The following is a 25588-nucleotide window of genomic DNA, read 5'->3' as shown; positions in this document are numbered from 1 at the left end:
CTTAAATTTTAGTTTGGGAGAATCAGTTTACTTAAATTCTATTCTCAGATTTTTTCCTTGCCCTCATGATTCTTACTTGGTGGGTTTAGGATGAATCCAATAATCTATGTTTAGCAAGCACTACAGATGGTGGTTTGTTGAACCTGGTTTAAGAAACCCCCTTCTGGGGCATCTGGGTGGCTCAGTCGGTTAAGTATCTGACACTTGGTTTCAGCTCAGGTTGTGATCTCAGGGTTATGATCTCAGGGTCATGAGATCAAGCCCCGCCTTGGGCTCCATGCTCAGTGTGGAGTCGGCTTGAAATTCTTTCCCCCTCCCTCTCTCCCCCTGGTTGAGCTCGCACACGCTCTCTCTCAAATAAATAATTAATTAATAAAAAACATTTTCTGTGACTTTAAGATAACTGCTTAACTTTTCTAGGTCACCTATTCAAAGGTGATTTTGTTTTAGGATGGAATGGGATGACAGCTCCTGGCACACAGTAAATTCTCAGAATAAATTAGTTTTTGTGGCTCTTGGTGGTAGATGTTACTTCATAGAATTGGTCAACAGTGGCAACTGTTTTCGACCCTATACTTAAGTGAAATGATATTATCCAATAAGCAAAAGGTGTTTCAAAGTGAAAAGACATCTTATTGAATGTAAACACTTTTGTTTTCAATTTGTTTATATCAGGAATTAGTGTGTTCTGCTCCAGCATATGTTTCTAAAATACCGATGAGCTCATCTGCAATTGGTAAATAGAATTATGTTTGTGTAATGTAGAAGTTGCAAAGTTTTATATGTGATTTATGCCCCCAAGAAAGCAGAATAGTCAGAGTTGAATTATAACCTTGGGCGGGAAAAGAAGGCCCTCCACTTTGATACTAAATAGTCAACGGGAGACCTTTTGGTTTTGTTTTAAGAAAATTTAACTTTTTGAGGCACCTCCATACTGTTTTCCAGAGTGGCTGCACCAGCTTGCATTCCCACCAACAGTGTAGGAAGGTTCCCCTTTCTCTGCATCTCCGCCAACATCTGTCGTTTCCTGACTTGTTAATTTTAGGCATTCTGACTGGTGTGAGGTGGTATCTCATGGAGGTTTTGATTTGGATTTCCCTGATGCCGAGCCTTGTTGAGCACTTTTTCATGTGTCTGTTGGCCATTTGGATGTCTTCTTTGGAAAAATATCTTCATGTCTTCTGCCCATTTCTTGACTGGATTATTTGTTCTTTGGGTGTTGAGTTTGTTAAGCTCTTTATAGATTTTGGATACTAGCCCTTTATCTGATATGTCATTTGCATGGTGATGGGTATTAAAAAGGGCACGTATTGAATGGAGCACTGGGTGTTATAGGCAAACAATGAATCCTGGAACACTACATCAAAAACTAATGATGTATGGTGATTAACATAACATAATAAAATTAAAAAAAAAAACCAAGTGCCTGTATTTGGGGCTCTGTGGCCAAAGGAACATATCCCTTAATCTTATGTGGCTCCTAAATATTTGCAGCTTGCACTGCCCCATGTTCATTTCAGTGGCAAACCTATTGGCTCAGAGTTTGCCTTCCAGTCAGATTTTTCCTACAAATTCTAATTAACATATTGCCAGCACTTCCCATCAATTGTGGGGCGTTTTTGTTGTTGTTTGCTTTGTTTTTTGTTTGTTTGCTTGTTTGTTTTTAAACTCTGGGCTGAGCTGCTTGCTTGGGTGGTCCAAATTATCTTCCAAGGTACCAATATTATTTTTGCTAGTGATCTGTTCCCAAAGTTGCCTGTTTTCAGTGGTCTTCCCAGAACCTGTTTTCCCCACAAGTCCTATTATTTTGGGTATGCCATTTTGTTTACAATGTGGGCATTACAGGATGCACGTATCTTCTCATATACTTTAAACCCCATTTTAGGAACATGAATATCTCCTGCTTTGCAATGTCTTATCTGGAAGGGATGGTGTGTTAATGGTTAATGGGATGGTGTGTTAATGGAAGTAAGTAACTTACTTCCTCAGAGTGACCATTTCTTTCTTGCCACCAGTGTTGTGTTTGTTTCTTATTATACCATTGAGTAAATCCCACTTGAGTTACTTTCCTTTTTAAAGTTGGCAAGATTTCTAATTTGTATTTGAATTTCTTCTATGCTTATATCAAAAGAACATGTAAATTCAACTTTAGTTATTAGCTTTTATCTGTAAATTACTGCTTCTTACCTAAGACTACATAATAATTTACAGAGCTGGGAATAGTAGACAAACAAAATAATCTCTTTACTGTAGAGAGACATTTTCTATAATAATAGCTATGATTCTTATAATTGTTATTATTTATTGAATGTCCATTAAATGCCCACTCATTTTTCTAGGAACTTCACTTGCAAATATTACTAATTCTTAGAATATTTAGTGAATATAACATAGATTTTCTAAATAAAGAAAAAAAGTAAATCTGTGTCTTTTAGAATCAACAAAAGCACAAGGGATATGAAATAAATAAATTTCTATTATTAGGTAATACTGTTGAAATTTCAACACCATCACATAAATATGATATTTATTAAATGATGGAGGAATTTATCCATATACCCATTATCTAAGTGCAATTACTTAAAGACAATGCATGTGTCTCATATGTTTCTTAAAAACTTACCCCTTGCTTTTGTTATGGATCCAGACATGCTTTTACCAGAAATAGAACATAATCCAATTATAGTAAAATAATTTTATGGATAGAAGCAGCATTGTTCGTAGTCACTGAATATGTATTTGGATATTTAGTAGATTAGGATTTTAATTTGGATGTAAAGAGCTTGAATAACAGCGTTATTTTAAATTGTTTCTAAGGTGGTTTTTTAAGTTATTCCAAATAGTACAGGCTCTTGCTCCTTCTAACTGTATGGCTTTGGTCAAATTACTTAAATGAATCTGAGTCTTAGTTGTCCTTTCTATATAGTGGAGAGAATAAGTGTACCTATTCCTGAGTGGTCCCACTGGTTAAATGTGAAGTAACTGCTGTGTAGTACATTCCACATACATGTTACCTGCAAATAGTTGTATCATTATTGTTATTAAATTGAGAAACAACAATTACTATATATCTAGTGTCTTGCTCTCCCCATTTACTATATTTTCATAACCTAAGCAGGTATAGTCTGCTGAATGATTTAACAGATTTGCTAGTTGCACCATGGCATGAATTTAACCTGATTTCATGGGATAAAACAGAATGAGCACAGTGGTTCATGGCTGTCAGTAGTGAAAAATAGCTGGAAATCAGACAAACAGCTTCATTGCTGAGATTGTTTCCGGGCTAAAAGTTCTTCCAACAGCTGTTTGTTTTGGCCATTAATCGTGTCCATTCTTTTTTTTTTTAACTGGGGTAAATACAATTTTCTTTAAAAAGAGAATGTAGGCTGGTTATTTCTGAAGTCAGGAAGAACTCCTGTCCATCCACTATTGTGGTCTTTTGGCTGCTTTGACAGTTGGACTGAGGACTTTTCCTTTTGTTTCTCTCCACTTTGTTATTCTCAGTGCTCAGACTCAGACTGCTGTAGTGGGAGGAAAAAATAGAACTAGGAGCTCTTTAATCCTAGAGAAGGAGCTTTGTAACAGTTACCTTCAAGAAAAGTTTACTCCCCAAAGGAGTATTTAATATTACATAGACACTGACTCACTGAACAGAGAGAGAGGGGGAGGCGAAGAGGGAGAGAGAGAGAATGATGAGAATATGAGAATTCGAGCCAGCAAGAAAGAAAGAAAGATACTTAACTAAAGATGAAGGGCAGTTTTGCCTCTTCCTGGAAGTTATATTATTAGTTGTTTTTTTGTTTTGTTTTGTTTTGTTTTTTGTTTTTTGAATCATGATGACTGCTAGTTTTGTTTAAAGTATTTGTTCTGGAAATACTAAAGTTGGAGTCTACCAGACTGAGGTTAGAAGCATTTTCTTTGGCAGCAAGAAGATACTTTTATAGAAGCCATGCCTGTACTTGGGGTTGCCTCAAAACTGAGACAGCCAGCTGTTGGGTCAAAGCCTGTTCATACTGCTCTTCCGATACCAAATCTGGGCACTACTGGGTCACAGCCCTATTCTTCAAGACCTTTGGAACTTACTGAACCAGAGAGCTCAATGCTTTCTTGTCAGCTCACATTAAAATCAACCTGTGAATTTGGAGAGAAGAAACCCTTCCAAGAAAAAGCTAAAGAGACAGAAGACAGTAAGGTTAGTGGCTGAAGGTTACTTGCAGACTTACAGAGCTAAAATGCAGATTTCCTCGTAGGTGGAATATAAAGCATGTTGTGAAATGGGGAGTGGTAGAGGAACACCAGTGTAATAAAGTAAGTAGTTTGTGTAGCTGAAAAGCTAAATATTTAGCTTATGTAAAAGTGTATTGATAATTTATAGTTGTAGCAAAAGTCATTGACAAATTTCTCTGAAAATGCGTGTTTGTTATCACTTAGTACTACTTACTGATGAAGTGCCTAGTCTTAGCACTTTTTTACTAATAACCATAACCAGTCACAAATATGAGAAAAAGGGACCTATTTTTCATGCATATTAAAAGAAGTAAAAGAAGATTTATCTGTAAAAATCCATATAGATGCCATCACTTTTTTTCTAAATGTCATTTGCATTTTAAACACTTTCTGTTTGAATATGTGTTTCTTAGACTGCTTAATTCATTGCACTCTGAACAAAAATGAAATATTATTTTCCTTCATATTGCCCATTTGTCTGGATTTTTACTTGTAAATTGAAACCCTACTGTTTTACTTGTTACTGACATCTTTTTCAGCCGTTTAATTTATGATATTTTGTGAGCAGTGGCTCCTAGCTCTTGGTTTCTAAGCCATACTGCAGTCATTTTCTCGAGATGCGGAGGGCTTGCATGGCCTTTCAGGTGCTGAACTTCAGGGGGATCCATTTGTATCCTGATAAACATCACTTTTTAATGCAGCATTAACTATGATGTCAAGCTTTCCAAAGTCACTGTTCTCACCTCTGACTTAGGGACTGCTTTGATTTTGCTTTCCCACCCAAATGTAATTTTATTTTTTATTTATTTATTTTTATTATGTTATGCTAACCACCATACATTACATCATTAGTTTTTGATGTAGTGTTGCATGATTCATTGTTTGTGTATAACACCCAGTGCTCCATGCAGAACGTGCCCTCTTTAATACCCATCACCAGGCTAACCCATCCCCCCATCCTCCTCCCCTCTAGAACCCTCAGTTTGTTTTTCACAGTCCATAGTCTCTCGTGGTTCGTCTCCCCCTCCGATAAAAAATAATTTAAGAAAAAACTTCGGATTGAAATCCAATCTACAAGTTAAAAAAAAGCCACCCCTTTTGTCTGAAATGTCTATTCGTCTATCTCCACCTGTTCAAATCCTCTAAGGAACAGCCAAATGTAACTTTTTCCCGAAAGTCTTTGCTAGCTACCCCTTACCTTCCTTTCCTCTCTTGTGATTCTTTGGCTGCAGTAATACTTAAAGCACGTTTATTTACATTGTATTTTAATTATCTGGATGATTTATTTCTATTCCCCCTGAATTGAAAATATGCAGATGGCAGGGCCTTATTTATACTGTGATACAGCTACCTTTGCCCAGTGCCTTATACCTCAGAATTAAATCGTAGGTGAATGGATTAATACATGAATGAATGAATGAATGAATGAATGAGGAATTATTCTGACAAAGATTTAGTTAAGTTCATTAGTCTCTTCGGATCATTTAATCTATAAAACAGAGGGCTTGGAGTGCATGATTTTTAAAGTACTTGTAGCTCGAGGCTTATTTTATTCCTTTTGTGTTTTAAGAAAACATTGGAAAATCACACAAGAAAAATCATTTAAAAAATAATTAATTGTAGGCTTATAGTTCTCAGTCGAACGTAAGCAATTCAGGGTAAAAGAAGGGAAATATAAATTATCAACAAAAGACTAAAAATAGTTAACTTTATGCAAATAATTAAAAGCAAATGCCACATAGTTCTATTCTAAAGTTTGTGTACCCACAACGACTTGTTGGGATTAGATGGAAAGAATAGGTAGACCCTTTTTCTCTGCTGACCATGCCTCTCATCTGTAGGTTTAGTCAAACTTCCATTTTGCTAAATGGCCTTGGCCTAAAACTTGTGCACCATAAATACTGTTTGCAATAGAATTTTGGTTCATCTCTTTGGTTAACAAACATATCAGTCACACATCTGATATTCTTATAAGACTCTGTGGTAAGCAATGTTGTATTTAGGGGATGTTTTTAACATGCCATTTATCAGATTAAGAACTTTTTCAAACAGACTTAAAGAATGCCTTGTCAGCATTTCACAATATTTCTAAATGTCAAAAAAGTATATTTAAAGATTTTTATAAACTTTGAAAAAGTAGAACAGAAGAAAATAGCAGAAATGACCAAGAAACTTGTATTAGAGATAATCAGATTTGACAGCAAATAGTAGAAAACTCAACGTAACAATAGGATAAACAGCATAGGAATTTCTTTCTTTTTTTTTTTAATTTAAATTCAGTGAATTAACATATACTGTATTACTAGTTTCAGAGGTAGAGTTTAGTGATTCCATCCGTTCCATATAACACCCAGTGCTCATCACATCACGTGCCCTCCTTAATGTCCATCACCCAGTTACCCCATCCCTCCACCCACCTCCCCTCCAGCAACCCTCAGTTTGTTTCCTAGAGTTAATAATCTCTTACAGTTTGTCTCCCTCTCTGATTTCATCTTACTTTCTTTTTCTCTCCCTTCCCCTATGATCCTCTGTCTTGTTTCTTAAATTCCATATATGAGAAAAATCATATGATAATTGTCTTTCTCTGATTGACTTATTTCTCTTAGCCTAATACCCTCATATAAAGGATATCTGGAAGTAAGCAGTCCGAAGCTGGTAGGGTGGCTTCTTGAAATTGTCAGAGAACCCATTTCTCTCTTTTGCCTGTCAATTTGTGGCATCTGTCTCTCAGTCTTGAATGGATAATTGAGTTTTGTTCAATTAGAAAGACACACCCTGCTTCATTAAGGAGTCTTCCACGTCCAATTGGCCTGTTGACAATTCCAAGGCCTATGTAGCCATTCCAGTCTCTAATTGTTGACACCTCTTCTCCTATTGTAGTTCCATCTAGCTACTGTGCTCTAGATGTCTCCTTCCTGGGTGTCCCAAGTTGTTCAGAGTACTTAGTCTCACTGCCCTTTAGCAAATAAGTAACCTTAGTTCCAGAGTCTATGCCGCATACATTTGGACTCTCCATCACCATGCTTCAAGGACTTATGTTTTTCTCTAGCTTTCTCTTGTTCTGATTTCTTACTTTCCTTGAATTTTCTAATGTCTCTCTTCATATGGTTGGTTTTTCCATTCTTCCTGGGCATTCATCCAAATGAGGAAGAGAGTCACTTTGCTTTGGAAACTTTACTTAAGAATCAAGAGATTAAAGTTAAGAAAGGGGGTTATATTTTTCAGCAAATCACATGCAATTAAGCATTAGACATACTTGTTCATGAAAGTCCCCTGGTCGTACCCATCCCTTTAGCCTTCTTTTCTGATTCCCCAGCCTCGTACCAGCTTGGTCTGCCACCTTGCTTTTATCTCTCATTTTTACTGTCATTTCAGTTTCTCTCTAGTTCTGGGCTCACTCATCTTTTCCTTCTTTGATTACCCATGCAAACTGAAGATTCTTTACATTATTATAGAAAATAATTTTGAGTACCTACCTTGTTCTTTATAATAATTTTTTTTTCTCATGCCATTTCAAAGAAGACTTTATTATCCACATTTACAGAGAAATAAACTCAGAGTGGGAGACATTCATAAGATCAGATGGTTAACTAGTACCAAAATCCAGAATTTGAATCTAGGTTTGTTCCTACAAAGCTTTTGTTTGTTTGTTTGTTTGTCTTTTATTACATTATACTTTCTCCTCATGATGTAACTGCAGTATTTTTTTCTAGCTATACCCTACCCCCCCAAATCTCACCGGCTCTTAAGAGTCAGTTCAAAAGTCAAAGAAAAGGATAAACAAATTGTTGTGGAGGTTAAAAGGAAGGAAAGTTTGCATCCAGTTAGAGAGGTCTGAAGGAAATTCTTGGAAAAGTAGTGGCCTCCTTGTCCATGTTTATATGGGCATTTGTTTCATTTTCTTACTCTACCAGTTTCAAGGACAATTAAGGTAGGGATATGTTCTTAATATTACATTCACAGGGTGTTAGCACTAATGCTTTAAAAACAGAAGATACTTAAAACCTTAAATTGAATATTTTTTAAAAAATATGAATAGCAATAGAGACAAACAAATATATTGTGTGAATAGTATTGCTGTTGAGGGCAATATTTTTGTCGATTTTAGGGACGAGAGAAATCCTATTTAGATGGAGCATTCAGGAAAGATTTCACCAAGTAATTGATATTCAGTGGGCAGATAGGACTTATAGAAAGGAAAAAAGCATTCATTGGAGGAGAGATTTGCATAGAATGCCCAGTGAGTAAACCATTATAATTTGAGGAGACTGTTTATGGAAAGGAGCAGATTTAGATCAGATTATACATGGAAGCAGACTTCATTAGATAGACATTGGGGAAGGCTCTTGTGTAAGAATGAGACACAGTTACACCGGCAATGTTATTTAGGAGAAATCAGAGCAGAAAAGGATTAATATTAATGTTTATAGAGGCTTGTTATATGCCTGAAAGTGGGCCAAACACTTTATGGAGTGTCCCATCAGTCCTCACAATAGCCCTATGATATAAGCACTGTTATTATCCTCATTTCATAGATAAAGAAAGTGAGGCAGAGAGAGGTTATATTACTTACCAACATTTCAGTGCTAGAGTGTAGCAGAATAGAGATTCAGTCCAAGGCTGTGTGCCTCCAGAAGACATTACTCTTATCTAATAACACTGCAACAGTGAAGACTTTACTGTGTCAGCAGGAGAGAAGAACTATTGATTGACTTGATTTCTATATAGACTAGTAAGGTTTGTTTTAAATATTTGGTTAACACTGCTGGTGAATTGCAAATAAATCATTGGTGTGCCCAAGTGCTTAGAATTTTCAGAAGACAATTAAGTTGACACATGGTCTCTACTGAATTTTTCAAATAACAGAAATAAATAAAAGAAATCCCATGATAGAATTATAGCAGCAGATGTCAATCGAGTAGATGACTGGCTCTGGCCTCCAGCTGTTTCCTTCTTGGAGAAGATGCCTGATTGCTGAGGACTGTCAACACTCCTGTTGGCTTGCTCACATGGTAGCACTTCCAAAGCTCGCCAGACCTACAGCTGCACAGGTCAGCCCTTGGGTCCCTCTGGATGGTTCCTCCTTCTTTGCCTGTTTCTGCTGTGCTTGCACATTTACTTATTTGTATGTAAAGAAACATGATTATTTCTTTTTCTGGTTATGGTTCATGTTCCAAGTTTCACGGTTTAACTGTTAATGGTCGTTTTAATTGTTTTTGCCTTTGTGGTAGCAATGGTATGAAGAATGTGGTAATGATCCTTGAATTTTAACATTTTCTCTACTGGCAGAATGCTAAGCTTTTCAATATTGTACATTTATTTCTCTTGAGTAACCGTTCATAGAGATGTAGCAATTTAATACTATTGTTTGTTGTTTTAGTTTGTGCTTTACAAAGTCCTTAAAGAATTATATCATGGGCGCCTGGGTGGCTCAGTTGGTTAAGCGACTGCCTTCGGCTCAGGTCATGATCCCGGAGTTCCGGGATCGAGTCCCACATCAGGCTCCCTGCTCAGCAAGGAGCCTGCTTCTCCCTCTGACCCGACCCCCTCTCATGTACTCTCTCTCATTCTCGCTCTCTCAAATAAATAAATAAATCTTAAAAAAAAAAAAGAATTATATCACGTGCTTTCAACTATGAAATTACTAAATATTCTTGGGTAAATTAAAAGTGATTAAATGTTATTGAAAATCTCCTACAACTTTTTTTTTATTCTCCTTCAAGTGTCAATATTGTATGTATATTTGGTGCCAATTTGCTGAACACGTTCTTCTGAGTTTCTTAAACCTTTCTACTATTATAGACATGTTTCTTTTCTTTGATATAAAGGAAGGCAATAAATATATGTAGAAACAAAAATCAATAGATATGTCACTAATTTTTAAGCACAATTGCTTCATGGTTGTATGCTATCACATTTCCAAAAATTATCCTCAATCTTGCTTTTAAGGTATTAGGTGGCATAGTTAAAAGAACATCAAATTAGAAGCTCAAAGATTTGACTTTAACTTCTGCTAGATCCTGAAGAGACAAGTCACTTAAATTCTCTGAACTTTAATCTCTTTATCCTCGGAAATGAAGTTAATAGTTCTTGATAAGGCTTTTCTGAAGGTAACATTTTTATTATTTTCTCCTTTTCCTGGTTTTGTCTTGGCAATTATCTCTTTTCTCTTATTTTTTTCTATCTCTTCCTCTCCAGTGGCTCCTTTGGACCAGGATTTTTCAAACTTAGCACATTTTGGACCTGATAATTCTTTGTTGTGGGTGTCAGTCTTACTATTATGGAATATTTAGCAGCATCCCTGCTAGTAATGATTACATGCCAGTAGCATTCTTCAGTTGTGACAAACAGAAATGTCTCCAGACGTTGTGAAACGTATCCAGAGAGAAGGCAAAATCAAACCCAGTTGAGAAACACTGCTTTAGATTCAGCTTCCAAAACTGCTCAGGTTGCCACTATTTTCTTGCCATTTTTTATTGAAGTATAATTGACACACGTTACCTTAGTTTCAGGCATGCAACATAGTGATTCAAGCACTCTATACCTTACGCTATTCTTAGCACAAGTGTAGCTATCATCCGTCACCACACAATGCTTTTACAATATCATTAAATATATTCTCTATGCTGTATATTTCATCCCCATGATTTGTTCATCTGCACCTCATACTCCCTTTCATCCATTTTTCCCATCTCCCCACCCTACCCTCTAGCAACCATCAGTTTGTTCCCTGTATTTATGAATCTGTTTCTGCTTTTTGTTTGCTCATTTGTTTTGTTTTCTAGATTCCACATATAAGTGAAATCATACGATCTTTGTCTTTCTCTGGCTGACTTATTTCCCTTAGCATAATACCATCTAGGTTCACCCATGTTGTTGCAAATGGCAAGAGCTCATTCTTTCTTATGGCTGAGTAATATTACATTGTATATATATACCACATCTTCTTTATCCATTTATCTGTCAGTGGGCACTTGGATTCTTTCCATTTCTTCACTATTGGAAATAATGCTGCAATAAACATAGGGGTGTATCTATCTTTTCAGATTGGTGTTTTCATATTCTTTGGGTAAATACCCAGTAGTAGAATTACTGGATCATATGGTCTTTCTATTTTTAAATTTTTGAGGAACCTCTACTGTTTTCCATACTGGTTGCACCAATTTACATTCCTATCAACAGTGTATGAGGGTTCCCTTTTCTCCACATCCTCATCAACACTTGTTATTTCCTGTCTTTTTGATAATAGCCATTCTGACTAGTTTGAGGTGATATCTCATTGCTTTTGATTTGCATTTGGCTGATAATTAGTGAAGTTGAGCATCTGTTCATGTGTCTGTTGGTCATCTTCATGTCTTCTTTGGAAAAATGTCTGTTCAGGTCTTCTGCCCATTTTTTCATCAGTTTGTTTGGGTTATTTTTGGTGTTGAGTTGTATAAGTTCTTTATATATTTTGGAAATTAAGCCCTTATCGGATATATCATTTGCATATATCTTTTGCCATTCTGTAGGTTGCCTTTTTGTTTCAATAGGTTTCCTTTCCTGTATGTTTCCTTTACTGTGAGAAAGTTTTTAATTTTGGTGTAGTCCCAATAGTTTCATTTTGCTTTTGTTCTGCTTGCCTGAGGAGACATACTTAGAGAAACGTTGTGAAGGTTGATGTGAAAGAGATTACTGCCTGTGTTTTCTTCTAGGAGTTTTATGGTTTCAGATCTCTCATATTTTTAATATTATTATTATTACTATTATTTCCTTCAGTCTGTTTCAGATGATCACTCCTTCAATGCTTTGCAGATTTATATTTCTTGAAATGTTAGTTTGTGTTCAGTGCCACTATTCTAGGCTTTAGGTTTGCTTTACTTTTCCTAATTTCTGACTCCTATTCTGTTTTCTTAGAGGTTACCAATAGCTTTTGAAAGGACATCTCTTCTTGGTTAATGTTTTAATTAATTAATTAACTAATTACTTCATTTATTTATTTTTGTTAACATTCTAGCTCTTGTTTTCATCCTGTTTGCAGCACTTGACATCTGCTGACCACAATTCTTTTTTTGGAATGCTCCAATATTTACTAGCCCAGTGACCTTGGTGAGTCAATTAGTACTTAAGCCTTAGTTTCTTCATTTATGAAATGAGGACAATATAAACTACCTCATAAAATTATTGTGAAGAATAAATGAGATATTGTATATAAACTATATTCTGTGTATAGTTGGTAGTCAATATTCTTTACCTATTATATAATATTATAAAAATATCTAATAGTTTACCACAAAAGCTATTAATAGTAAGAGTTGGTAGTATGACAAAGAAGGCAGTGATTAATTCTCCATGCAAAGGAAAAATAACATTCCTGCTATGTTTTGACTGATGAATTTGTTTAGCGAAATATATTTGGAAAAAAGAACACTTTAAGTAGACATGTATTTACCAAGATGTGTAATACTGTGCTGTGTTTGGAACACTGTACATTATTCAGCAATCCTAAAAGGTAGGATGCAAGTAAGAGAGATGAAGTTGACTTGAGGCATTGGGAAGATGGCCATTAGATGTCCAGTAAGTTGTTTGAACTTATTTTGTAGAGGGTGGCGGGGGGAGGGTGCCAATGTGACACAAGTAAGTCTGTGTTTTAGAAAGATGATGATGAAATGAAACATGGATGAATTCAGTGAAGGGAAAGAAGTTCAAAAATACAGAAGAGAAGAAGAGTGTGATAGAGCAAAATTTTGACTAAAATACCAAGCTATAGAGCAGTGGAAGAGGGATAAGTCTAGTAAAAGAAGCGATGGATGTTTGGGTACATTTATTAATTACTAGCAATCCACAAAATTTTAAGTCTCAAAGGATAAATACATTTTTCTTCAAACAAAAACTTATAGTTTAGTTGGAAGTGATAATTTGTGAACTTGACAGCAAGTAACAATTAAAACTAAGATAATTACTAATACTTTTTGAGTACCTGCCACATGCTGGATGCTATACCCAGTTTATTATTATAATTAAATATATATAGGAGCTGAACTCAGACTGGTGCTAAAGTAGAGCAGGAATTTCAACCTCGGTGTGTTTGACTCCTATGCCAATCTCCCTCTCTGTCTGTCTTTCACAACAATTTATAAACCACAGTCAAAATCAATGTTATTCTTTTCTCTCTATGTGGACACTTAAGTCACATAATGGGGGGAAAAATGAAAGAAAACTATGGATTCTTACAGGAGTGATGAATTAATCTTTGACAAGATTCACTTTTAATTCTTCCTCTCCCCCTAACCCCCACTGTTGTTCCATTTTGGCTTTAAAAAGTGCTTTTCTTTGGATTTCTAGTCACTGAGGCCAACAGGGAAATTCAATATCTGTGGGAGAGTTCATTAATTGGATACATGGCAGGATTTCCCCACTGTTCCCAGTAAATGGAATGATTTCTTAAAAAGTGTCGCAATTCTGCCTGCAGATAAAGTCACCAGATGAGAGAGCATTGGTAAAAATTTACCATTTTCCCAACAAAATAACATGACAGCCTCCAAGAGAGAAAAGAAAAGAAAACAAAAGAAAACAAAATAACAGACCATACTTTTTGCTATATTTCAGTGTTGTAAATGACTCTTTTGTAAAACTGAAAATGTAGGTGGGACAGGTTACAGTTTTCCATCATGAAATGTTTAAAATTTTATGATCCATCAACATGGCATTGTGTTAAAGTAATGCTAACTTCTGTAACAGATGAACTCAAGGTCTCAGTGACTTAACACAGGAGGAATTTATTTTTTATTTCTATTTACCTGTCCCATATAGTGAGGACTTGATGAACTATGGTCTATAGGTCAAATCTGGGCTGGGACCTGGTTTTATTGAGTAAAGTTTTATTGGAACACAGCCATGCCATTGGTGTGTTTGTGGCCTATGGTTGCTTTTGTGCTGTAATAGCAGAGTTGAGTAGTTACAATAGAGACTGGCCTGCAAAGACTAAAATATTTACTATCTGGCCCTTTATGGAAAAAGTTTGCTGACACATGCATATGATAACTCGGGAAACCAGATTCCTTCCAGTTTGTGGTTCAACCATCCCACCTCCAACCAGCCATCAGTGAAAGTGAGAAAATGGAAGATTTCATAAGAGACTGAGAAACTTCACATGTCACTTCCATTCAGTTCTGTTGGTCAGAACTCAGTCATATGATGAAACCAAATGCGAGACAGGCTAGGGATTATAGTCTGCCTGTGTGCCTAGAAATTAAGGGAAATGGCTTATTAGCCAAAGACTGCCTAATTTGTCAGATTTTCAAGATTAAGCAAGAATTTGCCATATTAAAAATATTCTGAAGTAACCCAAAATGTCTTCCAGATTGTCAACTTGTCCTGAACTATAGGCATGTCTTTTTAAACACAACACATTGAGTAAGTGGAGGACCATAATTACATAATTACACTCAAGTTACTAAGTGTACGGAAAGAAAATCTTATAGTTAACTCAGCTTTTAAAAAGAATAGACCAAGTACATCTATACAGAAGTATCATAAAAAAGTTCACTGTGATCTCATGACTCCTCTGACTGCTCCCCACCCTACGATTTTGATAACCACCTTCAATTTCTCCTGTTCCAATCTGCTGATCCAAACTCCCATCCTGAAAGCAACTCTCTCTTGGTTCTGTGCCCTTGTTTCTATTTGCTTCTCTACTCAGTTTTTAGCATTCTTCGTTTGCTCGATCTGGAAGCTCTCCATTAGAGCTGGGGACCAAAAAGCCAAGGCAGTATAAGATGTGAATTCTAGAAGTGATGTTTAGAAATTCAAGATGGAGTCAGGCATCACCCCAGGAGGGAGGCATTCGCTGGCTTCTAGATGTGGTCCAGTGGGGGGCTGCTTAGTTGTGTGAGGGAGTATCTGCTCTCTTGGCCTGGAGATATGATGTAGCTTCTGTCAGCACATTGCAGATTGATTCCAAAGGGGACCTAGTGGGAATGTGTGAATGGGTCATTGGCACATCCACCACCATCAATGAAAGAAGCAACTCACGGTAATCCTTTCAGACCATGGTATACAACTATAAGAAACAATACATAATACAACTTCTTTTCAAATGCAAGATAAATTTCTAAATGACTTAAGTGGTCTTTAAATTTGGTTGTGCATATGGGACTATTTCTATTCAGGTTTCTACTTCTCTTTGACACTGTTTAATTTTTAGCTTTGATCAATTTAAATTGCTTACATTTTAGACTCAGAAAAATACACAGGTTATGTATTTCTCTTCACTGTCCCTGAATGTTCATATTTTTAATATAATTTTGTTGTGCTTTTTTTTGAAAATTTATTGAATTTCTACAGAGTAATATTTTTGTCAGAACCTTTTGTTATTATTTTGACCCATATATTTTGGGGGGTTGTGTTTCACATTTCCTTTCTCTTTAAACCATCTGCTTTTTATAGCTGTTTCTTCCTTCCTGTGGGTGACTTTTTGATATCCATACTTGTGTGTTGCTTTCTTACATTGAACACAAGGTTTATCATCTCCAACAGTATGTTCTCTCTGTTCTTTTCCTCTGATCCAGGCTAAACCTATTGTATTCTAAAACCAGGCTGCTATTTCACAAATGTAAATCCCTTCCATGGCCACTTCTAGGTATACATCATGGATCCTAGTTGACTTTTCTTGTCTTTGTTAGTCATTCATCCAATCATTTAGTCCATCATCAACTATTTATTGCATACTTGCTTTGCACAAGGCAAAGTGTGTGTGTGTGTGTATATGTGTGTGTGTGTATTACATGTATATATATATGCTTATTTTAACATGATAGGCTTTATGAGAAATATGCTTGCAACAACTGGGACTCTTTTAGAAATTTATATTCATTCTTTTTATGGCAACATTAAGTTTTTAATTAATATTACCTAGAAAAAACAAATTATTATAATTCCGATTTTCAATAATCATTACTTTTATTATACTTTTGTTTATTTTTTTTTAAAGATTTTATTTATTCATTTGAGACACAGAGATACAGAGAGAGAGAGAGAGCATGAGCAGTGGGAGAGGCGGAGGGAGAGGGAGAAGCAGCCTCCCTGCTGAGCCAGGAGCCAGATGTGGGGCTCCATCCCAGGACCCTGGGATCATGACCTGAGCCGAAGGCAGACGCTTAACCATCTGAGCCACCCAGGTGCCCTGTGTTTGTTTAATTTAGAATAGATTTATCCCCTCCCCAGTTGTGACAATCAAAAATGTCTCCAGACATGGTCTGTCCCCTGGGGAAAAAATTGCCCCCAGTTTAGAACCACTGATTTAGAACCTGCCTTATTTGAAAAAAAGGATTTATTAGAATTAAAAAGCATAGACAACATAGAAGATTTCAAAACATATGCAAATAAAATGGGATTACAAGAAGAAAAGAAAAACAGAAAAGGAAAATGGTAGAGGAAGGACTGCAAATATATCAAATTCATGCTGTGATGTTTTGTGTTGTAGCTGGAGGTCATCTACACATTTGGATCTGAGCTTTCAAGTTGCTCATACATAAAGGTTAAGCAAGTGCTGTTTTAATCAGTGCCTAAAGCATGAACTCATATTTGCTCAGGAGATTCACATCTTTGTTTCTACGTGTACAAAGAAGTATTTCCTGTGGGCATTTACAGAGATATTCCTATGTAATTTATATAACACTTTCTCAACATTTTCATCACAGATTTTAATTATTGTTTTCTCTCCTTATCCTTACCTTCTGTACAAAACCATTAAAATAAAAATTTTAATTAAGTCTACTTAGGATGACCAGTTGTACTGGTTTTCTCAGGACTGTCCTGATTTTAGCAGAGCACATCTCTTAATTCGGGAATCTTGCAGTCAAACAAACTGGGATGGTTAGTCACCCTAATTCTGAATCAGATGTTCTTGTTTTTCCTCTTTAGTTTTATTCTGGTTTTTTAAAATTTTCTAATTATTAATTTTAATTCTGTAGTTGAAAATATATTTTCTATTAATCATTTAAAAATATCGCCTTATTTAATTAACAGTTTGTTGTCAAACATTGTCAGTTCTCTGTTCGGATATAACAACATATATTTTCTTGAATGAAAAATAATTTTATGGAGGTTGTGTTTTTCAAACATGAGTGATTTTTTTTAATGAGGTTCAGATGTTTATATCTGCTCCTTCCTTAGCCATACAATTTTAACTAGTGTTAATAATAATGTCCTCTTTTCTTTTGTGTGGAAGACTTAGAATTGTCAATAAAACAAAGGTAGCCTAGTTCTCTGAGTTCATCAGGTAATTTCCAGCACGAGTCCTATGGGTCCTGAGTTGAATGGAGTGATATTTTGAGGTATGAGCAGTTAGTTCTTTCTAGACCACAAAGAACAGGACTTTCAGCTTCCTTCAGTGGCATGCTTCTCCTCTGTAAGACAGACAGGATGTGGTCTGGGAGAAAGTCCGCACTTTAACAATAGACCATTGACAGAATGTTTGGGAAGCACAAAAAGGAAGGGAGCATCTGTCTACACCCAGAATTATCAGAGGCATTTGTGTGTGTGAGAATCTTAGGTTTCAGAAATATGTTTTTTTAAGGTCACCCTTTTCGTTCTCTGTTTTTATTGGATGAGGAGAGTTGCCTTCAAGATAACAAAACATTTTAAAATCAAGGAAGGAATTGCATCACATTTTGTCTCATTATCCCAGGCAGAAAATTAATTCCCTCAGGCATGAAACACACTTTGTTTAGCCCTTATGTACGGCGTATGTGAATCAAGCTGAGAGAATTAGAAGGGAGAAGATAAAATCCAACTGAAAGAGAATGCTGCAGAGAATTCAGCAGGAAAGAAGTCCTTCTAGGCAAAGAGTGACCCAGGTGCTGACTTTATCTACAATTCATTCTGCTTGCAATATGAGAAAAGATGCTATGTGAAGCGTGGGTATCACAGCACTGATATATCCCTTTTTCTCCTCGAGCCTTGAAAAATAGTAATCCAATTTTAATCAAATTTACCATTTTAAGACGTTGCGAGAAGGTCTTTGCCCTTTTATCCCTATGTTCATTCTGTTCCTTTTGTAGCTTATTTGCTTCACCACCCTGTCACAACACTGAGTTACATGAACACATATCCATTTGGTACAGCTGCCATTAAGTTGAGCAGAGTTAGAGTGAGTGCCAATGTCTGCCTTGTCTTTTGCTTTCTTCTTTTCAAATGCGGTTGTGTAAAGCTTTTGTTCAAATGTCTTACCACCTGGATCCTCTTGTGGATGCGCTGCTCCTCTCCAAAGGACTTGGCAGTGGGTACTTCCTGTTGTGCAGCAGGCTTTCATTTGCAGGACATCTGTAAAACCACAACATGAATAGTCAGAATAGCAAAAACGGCCTTCTAATGAATGTAGTAAAACTTCAGAGCAAATTCTTCAGCCAGGAGAAAGTGCCCAAAAAGCAGATGTGATTTAGGATGAGTAAGACATAAGTCAAGGTGCGGATATTTTACTCTGCACCAGAAAGCAACACTTGGAATTCCTGGCAATGCAGTTATGTAATGATGTGTGTGTGTGTGTGTGTGTGTGTGTGTGTGTGTGTGTGTGTGTGTGTGTTGTAAACTGTCTCAGATGGGGAGGAAGAAGGAACCAACTTGATTGTGTAACTTTATAAATAGTAACAGCCATATTGAAATAACAAGACTGCTCTGAGTTAAACTGATGAAGTTTGCTCCTTGCTGCAAAGTTAGGCTACTGAATGAATATAAGATCCATTCTGTGGGGTAATTTCTCAGGTTTGCCCAAGAATGTTTAATGGGAAAAATCAGCAAGAAGTTCTTACCCTCCTTCCATTATACTCCCAAGTATTTTAGTCCAAATAAATCAAAACCATTCCTCTGTTGGAAGTAGTCAAGTTGGAGACACATAGGAACTTTGTCCTCTACTACAAATAATGAATAATGAGCTCATACTATTTTTAATACAGCACATAATTTACTAAATACTGGGAACAGTTTACCCTGGCAGTGACAGAAAGGATAAAGAGGTACCTACCTTATCATGTGTTGAACAAAATGTGTCCTACATTTGCCATATGTTCTCGAACAGTAGGTGATTTCAATTCTACTGCTGCCCTTTATTTTGGAGGGCAGAACCCAGGTAAATAGAGAAAAATCTCCTTAAGAAAGACCAAGAACCTCAGTCTTCCTGGTATGATTCCATTCAATATACTCCAAAAGACCGACTGTGCTAAGTTTGCCAGTTTGCTGAGGTTTATAGATCATAGGTTTTGAACTTCTCAGAGTGATTGTATAACTGTAGTGTTTTCTTTGATTTTTGTGGCTATAAAAGTGGTACTAGTTCTTCCTATACACTGTTGACAAATTAATCTTCCCTAGCACAGCTATAATCTTGGTAATTTCAAGGTTCTCTCTAATCTGATTGGACTGAATTTTCTCACTTAAACCCTTACTTTAACAGGAGGCCTATTTGATTCACGTTTACATCCACTGAGATCTTTAAAACAGTGTCTTTAATTTTTTTAAATTAAAGTATAGTTGACACACAATGTTACATGAGTTTCAAATGTACAACATAGTGATTCAACAAGTCTATACAATGCTATGTTGACGTGTAGTCACCACCTGCCACTATTACAGTATTGTTGACTATATTCCATACGCAGTATCTCTCGTCCCCATGACTTCATCCCATAACTGAAAGTCTGCACCTCCCTCTCCCCTTCACCCATTTTGCCCATCTCCCTATGCTCTTCCCTCTGGCAACTAGCCAGTTTGTTCTCTGTATTTATGAATCTGTTTCTGCTTTTCTTGTTTGTTTCTTTGTTTTGTTTTCTAGATTCCACGTATAAATGATATCATATGGTATTTGTCTTTCTCGTATGACTCATTTCACTTTATATAATACTTCTAGGTCTGTACATGTGGTCACAAATGGCAGGATTTCATTCTTTCTTATGGCTGAGTAATACATCTATATCACAACTTCTTTATCCAGTCATTTATTGGTAGACACTTGGATTGCTCCAGTGTCTTAACTATTGTACATAATGCTGCAATAAACATGAGGGGAGGGGAGATATCTTTTTGAATTAGTGTTTTTGTTTTCTTTGGGTAAATACCCACTAGTAGAATTACTGGATCATATTGTCTATTTTTAATTTTTTGAGAAACGTCTGTACTGTTTCCTACACGGGTTGCACCGATTTACATTCGCCACATCCTCACCAACACTTGTTATTTCTTGTCTTTGGATACTAGCCATTCTGACTAGTTTGAGGGGATATCTCATTGCTTTTGATTTGCATTTTCCTGATATTTAGCAATGTTGAGCATATGTTCATGTGTCTGTTGGTCATCCACATGTCTTCTTTGGAAAAATGTCTATTCAGGTCTTCTGCCCATTTTTAATCAGATTGTTTGGTTTTCTGGTGTTGAGTTGTGTGAGTTCTTTATATATTTTGGATATTAAGTCCTTATCAGATATATCATTTGAATGTATCTTCTGTCATTCTGTAGGTTGCCTTTTAGTTTCATCGATGGTTTCCTTCACTGTGCAAAAGTATTTGATTTTAGTGTAGTCCCAATAGTTTCATTTTTGCTTTTTTTCCACTTTCCTGAGGAGACATACCTAGAGAAATGTTGCTCAGGTTGATATCAAAGAGATGACTGCCTATGTTCTCTTCTAGGAATTTTATGGTTTCAGGTCTCACATTTAGGTCTTTAACCTGTTTTGAATTTATTTTTGTGTATGGTATAAGAACCTAGTCCAGTTTCATTCTTTTGCACGAAGCTCTCTAGTTTTCCCAGTACCATTTGTTGAATCTAACACAATGCCTTGCACGCAGTAGGAATTTAAACATAACTGTTGAACTAAAAAAAAATTGACAGATTTTTGTAATTTTATTCTTTTGTCTTATGATTTGCCTCATGTCTATATTTCACAAAGAACTATCCTAGATCTTACTCATGACTGGATATAAATTTTGGCTCTTCTATTTTAGTATATATCTGCTATTTCAATGATTCAAGGTCAAAATCTTCATAATTTTGGCTTCAGTATAGTATACTAGTCCTTCTTGAGCAAATCTACCCTATTTCAAAGGTGGTCACATATGCCTCTAAATCTGTTCCATGAAATACTAAATATTACTAGTGGAAGGGATAGTGGAGGATCTTCTAATACAAGTATCTCTTTTTTGTACATTGGTAAAATTAGGACCAGCAAATTGAACTGGACTGTCTTAAGCAATTTCATCTTAAAAAGGGAATATAAAAGCCATGACCTGACATGATCCCAGGGTCCTGGGATCGAGCCCCACGGTGGGCTCCCTGCTCAGCGGGAAGCCCGCTTCTCCCTCTCCATCTGCCCTGGCTTATGTTCCCTCTCTCGCTGTGTCTGTCTGTCAAATAAATAAATAAAAACTCTTAAAAAAAAAAAAAAAAGCCATGACCTGAGTGTCCTATTTGTTCATAACTATTACTTAGTTATCTTACAAACCTGCTTAGGAAAATGAATGTAACTTTAACATCAAATCCAAGACCCATAGTCTGTCTTATAGTAAGCCAGCCATAGCTTTGTGCTGGAGAATCAGTAAGAAGATGGAATATGTTCAAGTCATGCTCCAACACCTAAAAGCATCTTGGCATTCTTCGATTTCCTTGTCAGTTAGAACATAACTGGTGAGATCACTTTATTCAGTAACAATGTCCATGTGCTATAGCCAGGGTAGGTTTATGGATGTTAGTAGAGTTTTTCTTTTCTAGGGTGATGTATGGTCTGAATCTTCCTCTAACTAATCTCAAATCCATTGTAATGTAGTAAATTCAGCCAAGTGCATTGTAATTTATATGTTTTACTTAAAGGGCTTTAGGACACACTACTTCTTACTACTTCTTACATGTACAAGAAAATATAACTCAGTATTTTCTACAGCATATCTCATCTTGCTCTCAAATGCCATTCCTGCTGATGGTAGTGGAAAAGGAGATTGGTGAGGATGGGAGAAACCTAATTTGGACTTTTCTTTTGGTTTAAGAAAGCCTCATTAAAGAAATGTATAGTAATTTGAAGGTCAAACTTCTTGTAAGTGCTGTTTCCTTTCTTCATGAAATTTCTCATCTCTTTTCTCATTTATAAAATGGCATCTGTGGATGAATAGAAGCAATGTGTTTAGGGAATTTGTGTATCCTCAGAGAAATAAGGTATGGAGTGAGACAGCCACTTGGGTTTGCATGCTACCATCTGGATTCTTGCTGTTTAATGCTGAGATAGCCCCATATGCCTGGTCACTGGGCACACTGCGCTACTCTCTGCTGAGACGTGGGTTTTGGGTATTGTGTGGATGCCCACTGCTCATTACCATTGCCCAAATTCTGCATCTACCTTGTCCTAATGCCAGCTCTCTTTGGGTACACTAGTCCTCTCCACATTTTTGCATAACCCCATTGGGATACATGGAAACTTCTGGATTCATATATATATCAGAAGTGCTTTCTCAAGGCCCACCTGTCTAACCATGTCCTGTTGCCATTTTCCCTTTACTGTGGCTATTCAAAATGGGCAAGGAACACCCTATATTGTAGGTGGGAAATGAGACACAAATCCTCTTAGCTTTCACCCTGATCTTCAACCTACCTGGGACTTCTTGTTCAACAGTCCTGGGGCTGTTCCTAGGGATATGGAGACATCAGATTCCTTCACAGACTCTAATGGCATTTTGTCGTTGACACACCTCTTCTGAATCTCCTGTCTTCCTGCTATTTGAACTTTTATTTATCTCACCATCACAGTTAGCTTCTCTGAAAATACCTCTAAAAATGCTGTGTTTCATCATATAACTCTGTGCTCTGGTTTTCATTTGATAGGTAAAGGAAAGCTTTTGCAACATGGAAAACACTTGCTCTTGTTGAAAGAGATTTGTTGAAAATCCTGACTTTCAAGACTATTTTGTCATTATGGACTTAAAAGAAAAATTTGATATAAAGTTGAGCCATGATTTTGTTGTTGTTGTTGTTGTTGTTGTTGTTGTTGTTGTTATGGCCTGAATTCTGTCTTCTTGAAATAATAAATGTCATCATTTCAACGGATGGAGGAACCAAAGATCAACTAAGACACAGAGGTAAATAAGGACAAGAATATGCTGTTTTAATGTCTCAAAAATATGCTCCCTCCTATATAAATATAGGAATATATACATCATGATTCGGTGAAATTCATAGCTTATTGTATTTTTTCCCAACTTTCACTGTAAACTGTTGAAAATATTTTTTAATATGGGTCTCAGTGTCTATTCTGTAACTCATGAAAGACTATGACTAATAATGGCTATCACTCATTAAGTAATACTTGCCAGACACTGTTGGAGATACTTTAAATACATTTCCATTTAGTATTTGTGTGTACTATTAGCTGTGCTTTACAGACAAGGAAACCAAAGCATAAAGGAGCCAAGTGACAGAAGTAAAATGACCCAGCTACTACTGCCTTTTATGTAATTCCTCCGGATTATGTGGCGGAATGAGAACTATTACTGTAGAAGCAGGAATTGAGTCAAAAGGGCAAGAGTATAAAAGAAATGATGACTTCTAGGAAATAAGAGGTGATTTTTGAAAGTATGGATAGATGTGGCCTGCTCATCATATAATTTAAGTTAGCAGTGGACTGACTGATCTTCAAAATGGAATAACTGTCCTAAAAGTTTCTATTACATTTAAGAAACATAATAGCATAATATCATTCACTGTAAGTTTGTGAAAAGCACTTAGTAAAATATTTAGTGTGTTAGAAAACATTTTTAACTTTTATGTTTAAATTTGTATTGAAGCACAATAAACACAAACCAAAAAATATGCATATCATAAATATATAGCTCCTGAGTTTTCAGAAATAGAACATACCTGTACAAGTTGCGCAGAACAGGAAATAGCCCCCTTCCCCTTGAGTTCTAGTGATAGAAACCACTATCCTAATTTCTAAGAGTATATATTAATGTTTGCCTGTTTTGTCCTTTATATACAAATGAAATTATGAAATATGTATTCTGTTCTGCTTCTTTGTCCACCTTATGGTTCCATATGCTTGCATAGTGTTCTATGTGGATTTGAATGGTTTATTCTAAAAGATTCATGTTATTCCAGAGCATGGGTTTCTGCAAAATTTATTTTTTAATCTTTAATGTAGCCATTTAGATGGCTTAAAGTTTGGGGCTTTATAAATAATGCTGTGAAAATTCTTGTACATGTCTTTTTGTGAACATATGAAACAGTGTCTGTTGGGTAAATACCTAGGATTGAAATTGCAAGGTCATAGACAATGCATAAGCTCAACTTTAGTGGATACTGCTGTGGTGTTCCCCAGTGCTCGTACCAAATTCCTTACCACCTTGCATCTATCTCTGGCTGTTCCACATCTCTGCTCACAGTAGATATCCTTATTGGTAGGAGACCACATATTCTTAGTATCTTCTGTGTAGTGGGATTTTATTGTAGTTTTTATATACATTTTCCTGATGACTAATGGCATTGATCATCTTTTAATATATTTAATTGATCATTTGGATATCCTATTTTGTGAAGTGTCTGTTTAGATTTTTTGCTCACTTTTCTACTGAGTCGTGAGTCTCTTTCCTTAATGGCCTGTAAGAATGGTCTGGATATAGATCTTTTGAATACACATTTTGTCACTATCTTTTCCCACCCTGTGGATTGTCCTTTCACTCTCTAGGAATGGTTTCTTTTGAAGAACATAAATTCTTAATTTAATATAATCCCATATATCAATTTTTCTGTGTCTTATTTAAGACCGCCTATTCAAAGGACATTAAGCTATTCTATGTTAAAAAAACATTATTTGAGATATAAAATTGAATATGTACAATATATTTGATAGCTGCTGTTATATATTTACATACTAAATATATTAAAACATGGAGAATTGTTCATGGTATAGAACTGAGATAATCTGGTCCATATTTTTAAAAATTAAAGTCCATTTTATTTTGTGTCATATTATCTCTGAATCCATGAAGTAACCTGGTGAAACTTTTTATCTTAATGTAGGAACCCTTCAGTTAATTTGACAGAATCCTTCTGATTACCAGGGGTTAGTGTCTCACAAAGTAAATTTTTTCTTATATTCGGGTAAAAACTCCCTGTCTATAACATCCATTTACTGGTTCTACTTCACTAATGTATTTTTTCATTTACTTATTTATTCAACAGACATTATATGAGCCCTATCACATCTCAGACTTTATAGGTTTCAGGGATACAAAGGTGAGTAAAAGTCTGGAGGAGGTCAGACATGGGGAAGCAGGCATGTGAAAGGATACTTTCAGCTTTACAAGGTGGTAGGAATGTGAAAATGTCTCACCTTTTTGTCTTCCTTTTTAAG

At 36.0% G+C, this 25588-nt stretch overlaps 1 protein-coding gene across 3 annotated transcripts in view; it reads left to right on the top strand.

Moving 5' to 3' along the window:
* Positions 1–3555: 3555 nt before the first annotated feature.
* Positions 3556–25588, top strand: part of NAV3 (neuron navigator 3) — a 351526-nt gene continuing 329493 nt past the window's right edge. For all 3 annotated transcript variants that reach the window (XM_027594099.2, XM_027594098.2, XM_027594097.2), the window contains exon 1: positions 3556–4192. In XM_027594099.2, the coding sequence (XP_027449900.1) occupies positions 3950–4192 (243 nt within the window). In that variant the 5' untranslated portion in view covers positions 3556–3949. The remainder of the gene's footprint in view (positions 4193–25588) is intronic.

The sequence above is a fragment of the Zalophus californianus genome, chromosome 9 (assembly GCF_009762305.2).
Source record: "Zalophus californianus isolate mZalCal1 chromosome 9, mZalCal1.pri.v2, whole genome shotgun sequence".
Taxonomy (NCBI): domain Eukaryota; kingdom Metazoa; phylum Chordata; class Mammalia; order Carnivora; family Otariidae; genus Zalophus; species Zalophus californianus.
Note: the sequence above shows the minus strand (reverse complement) of the source record. Positions and strands in the feature narration are given on the sequence as shown.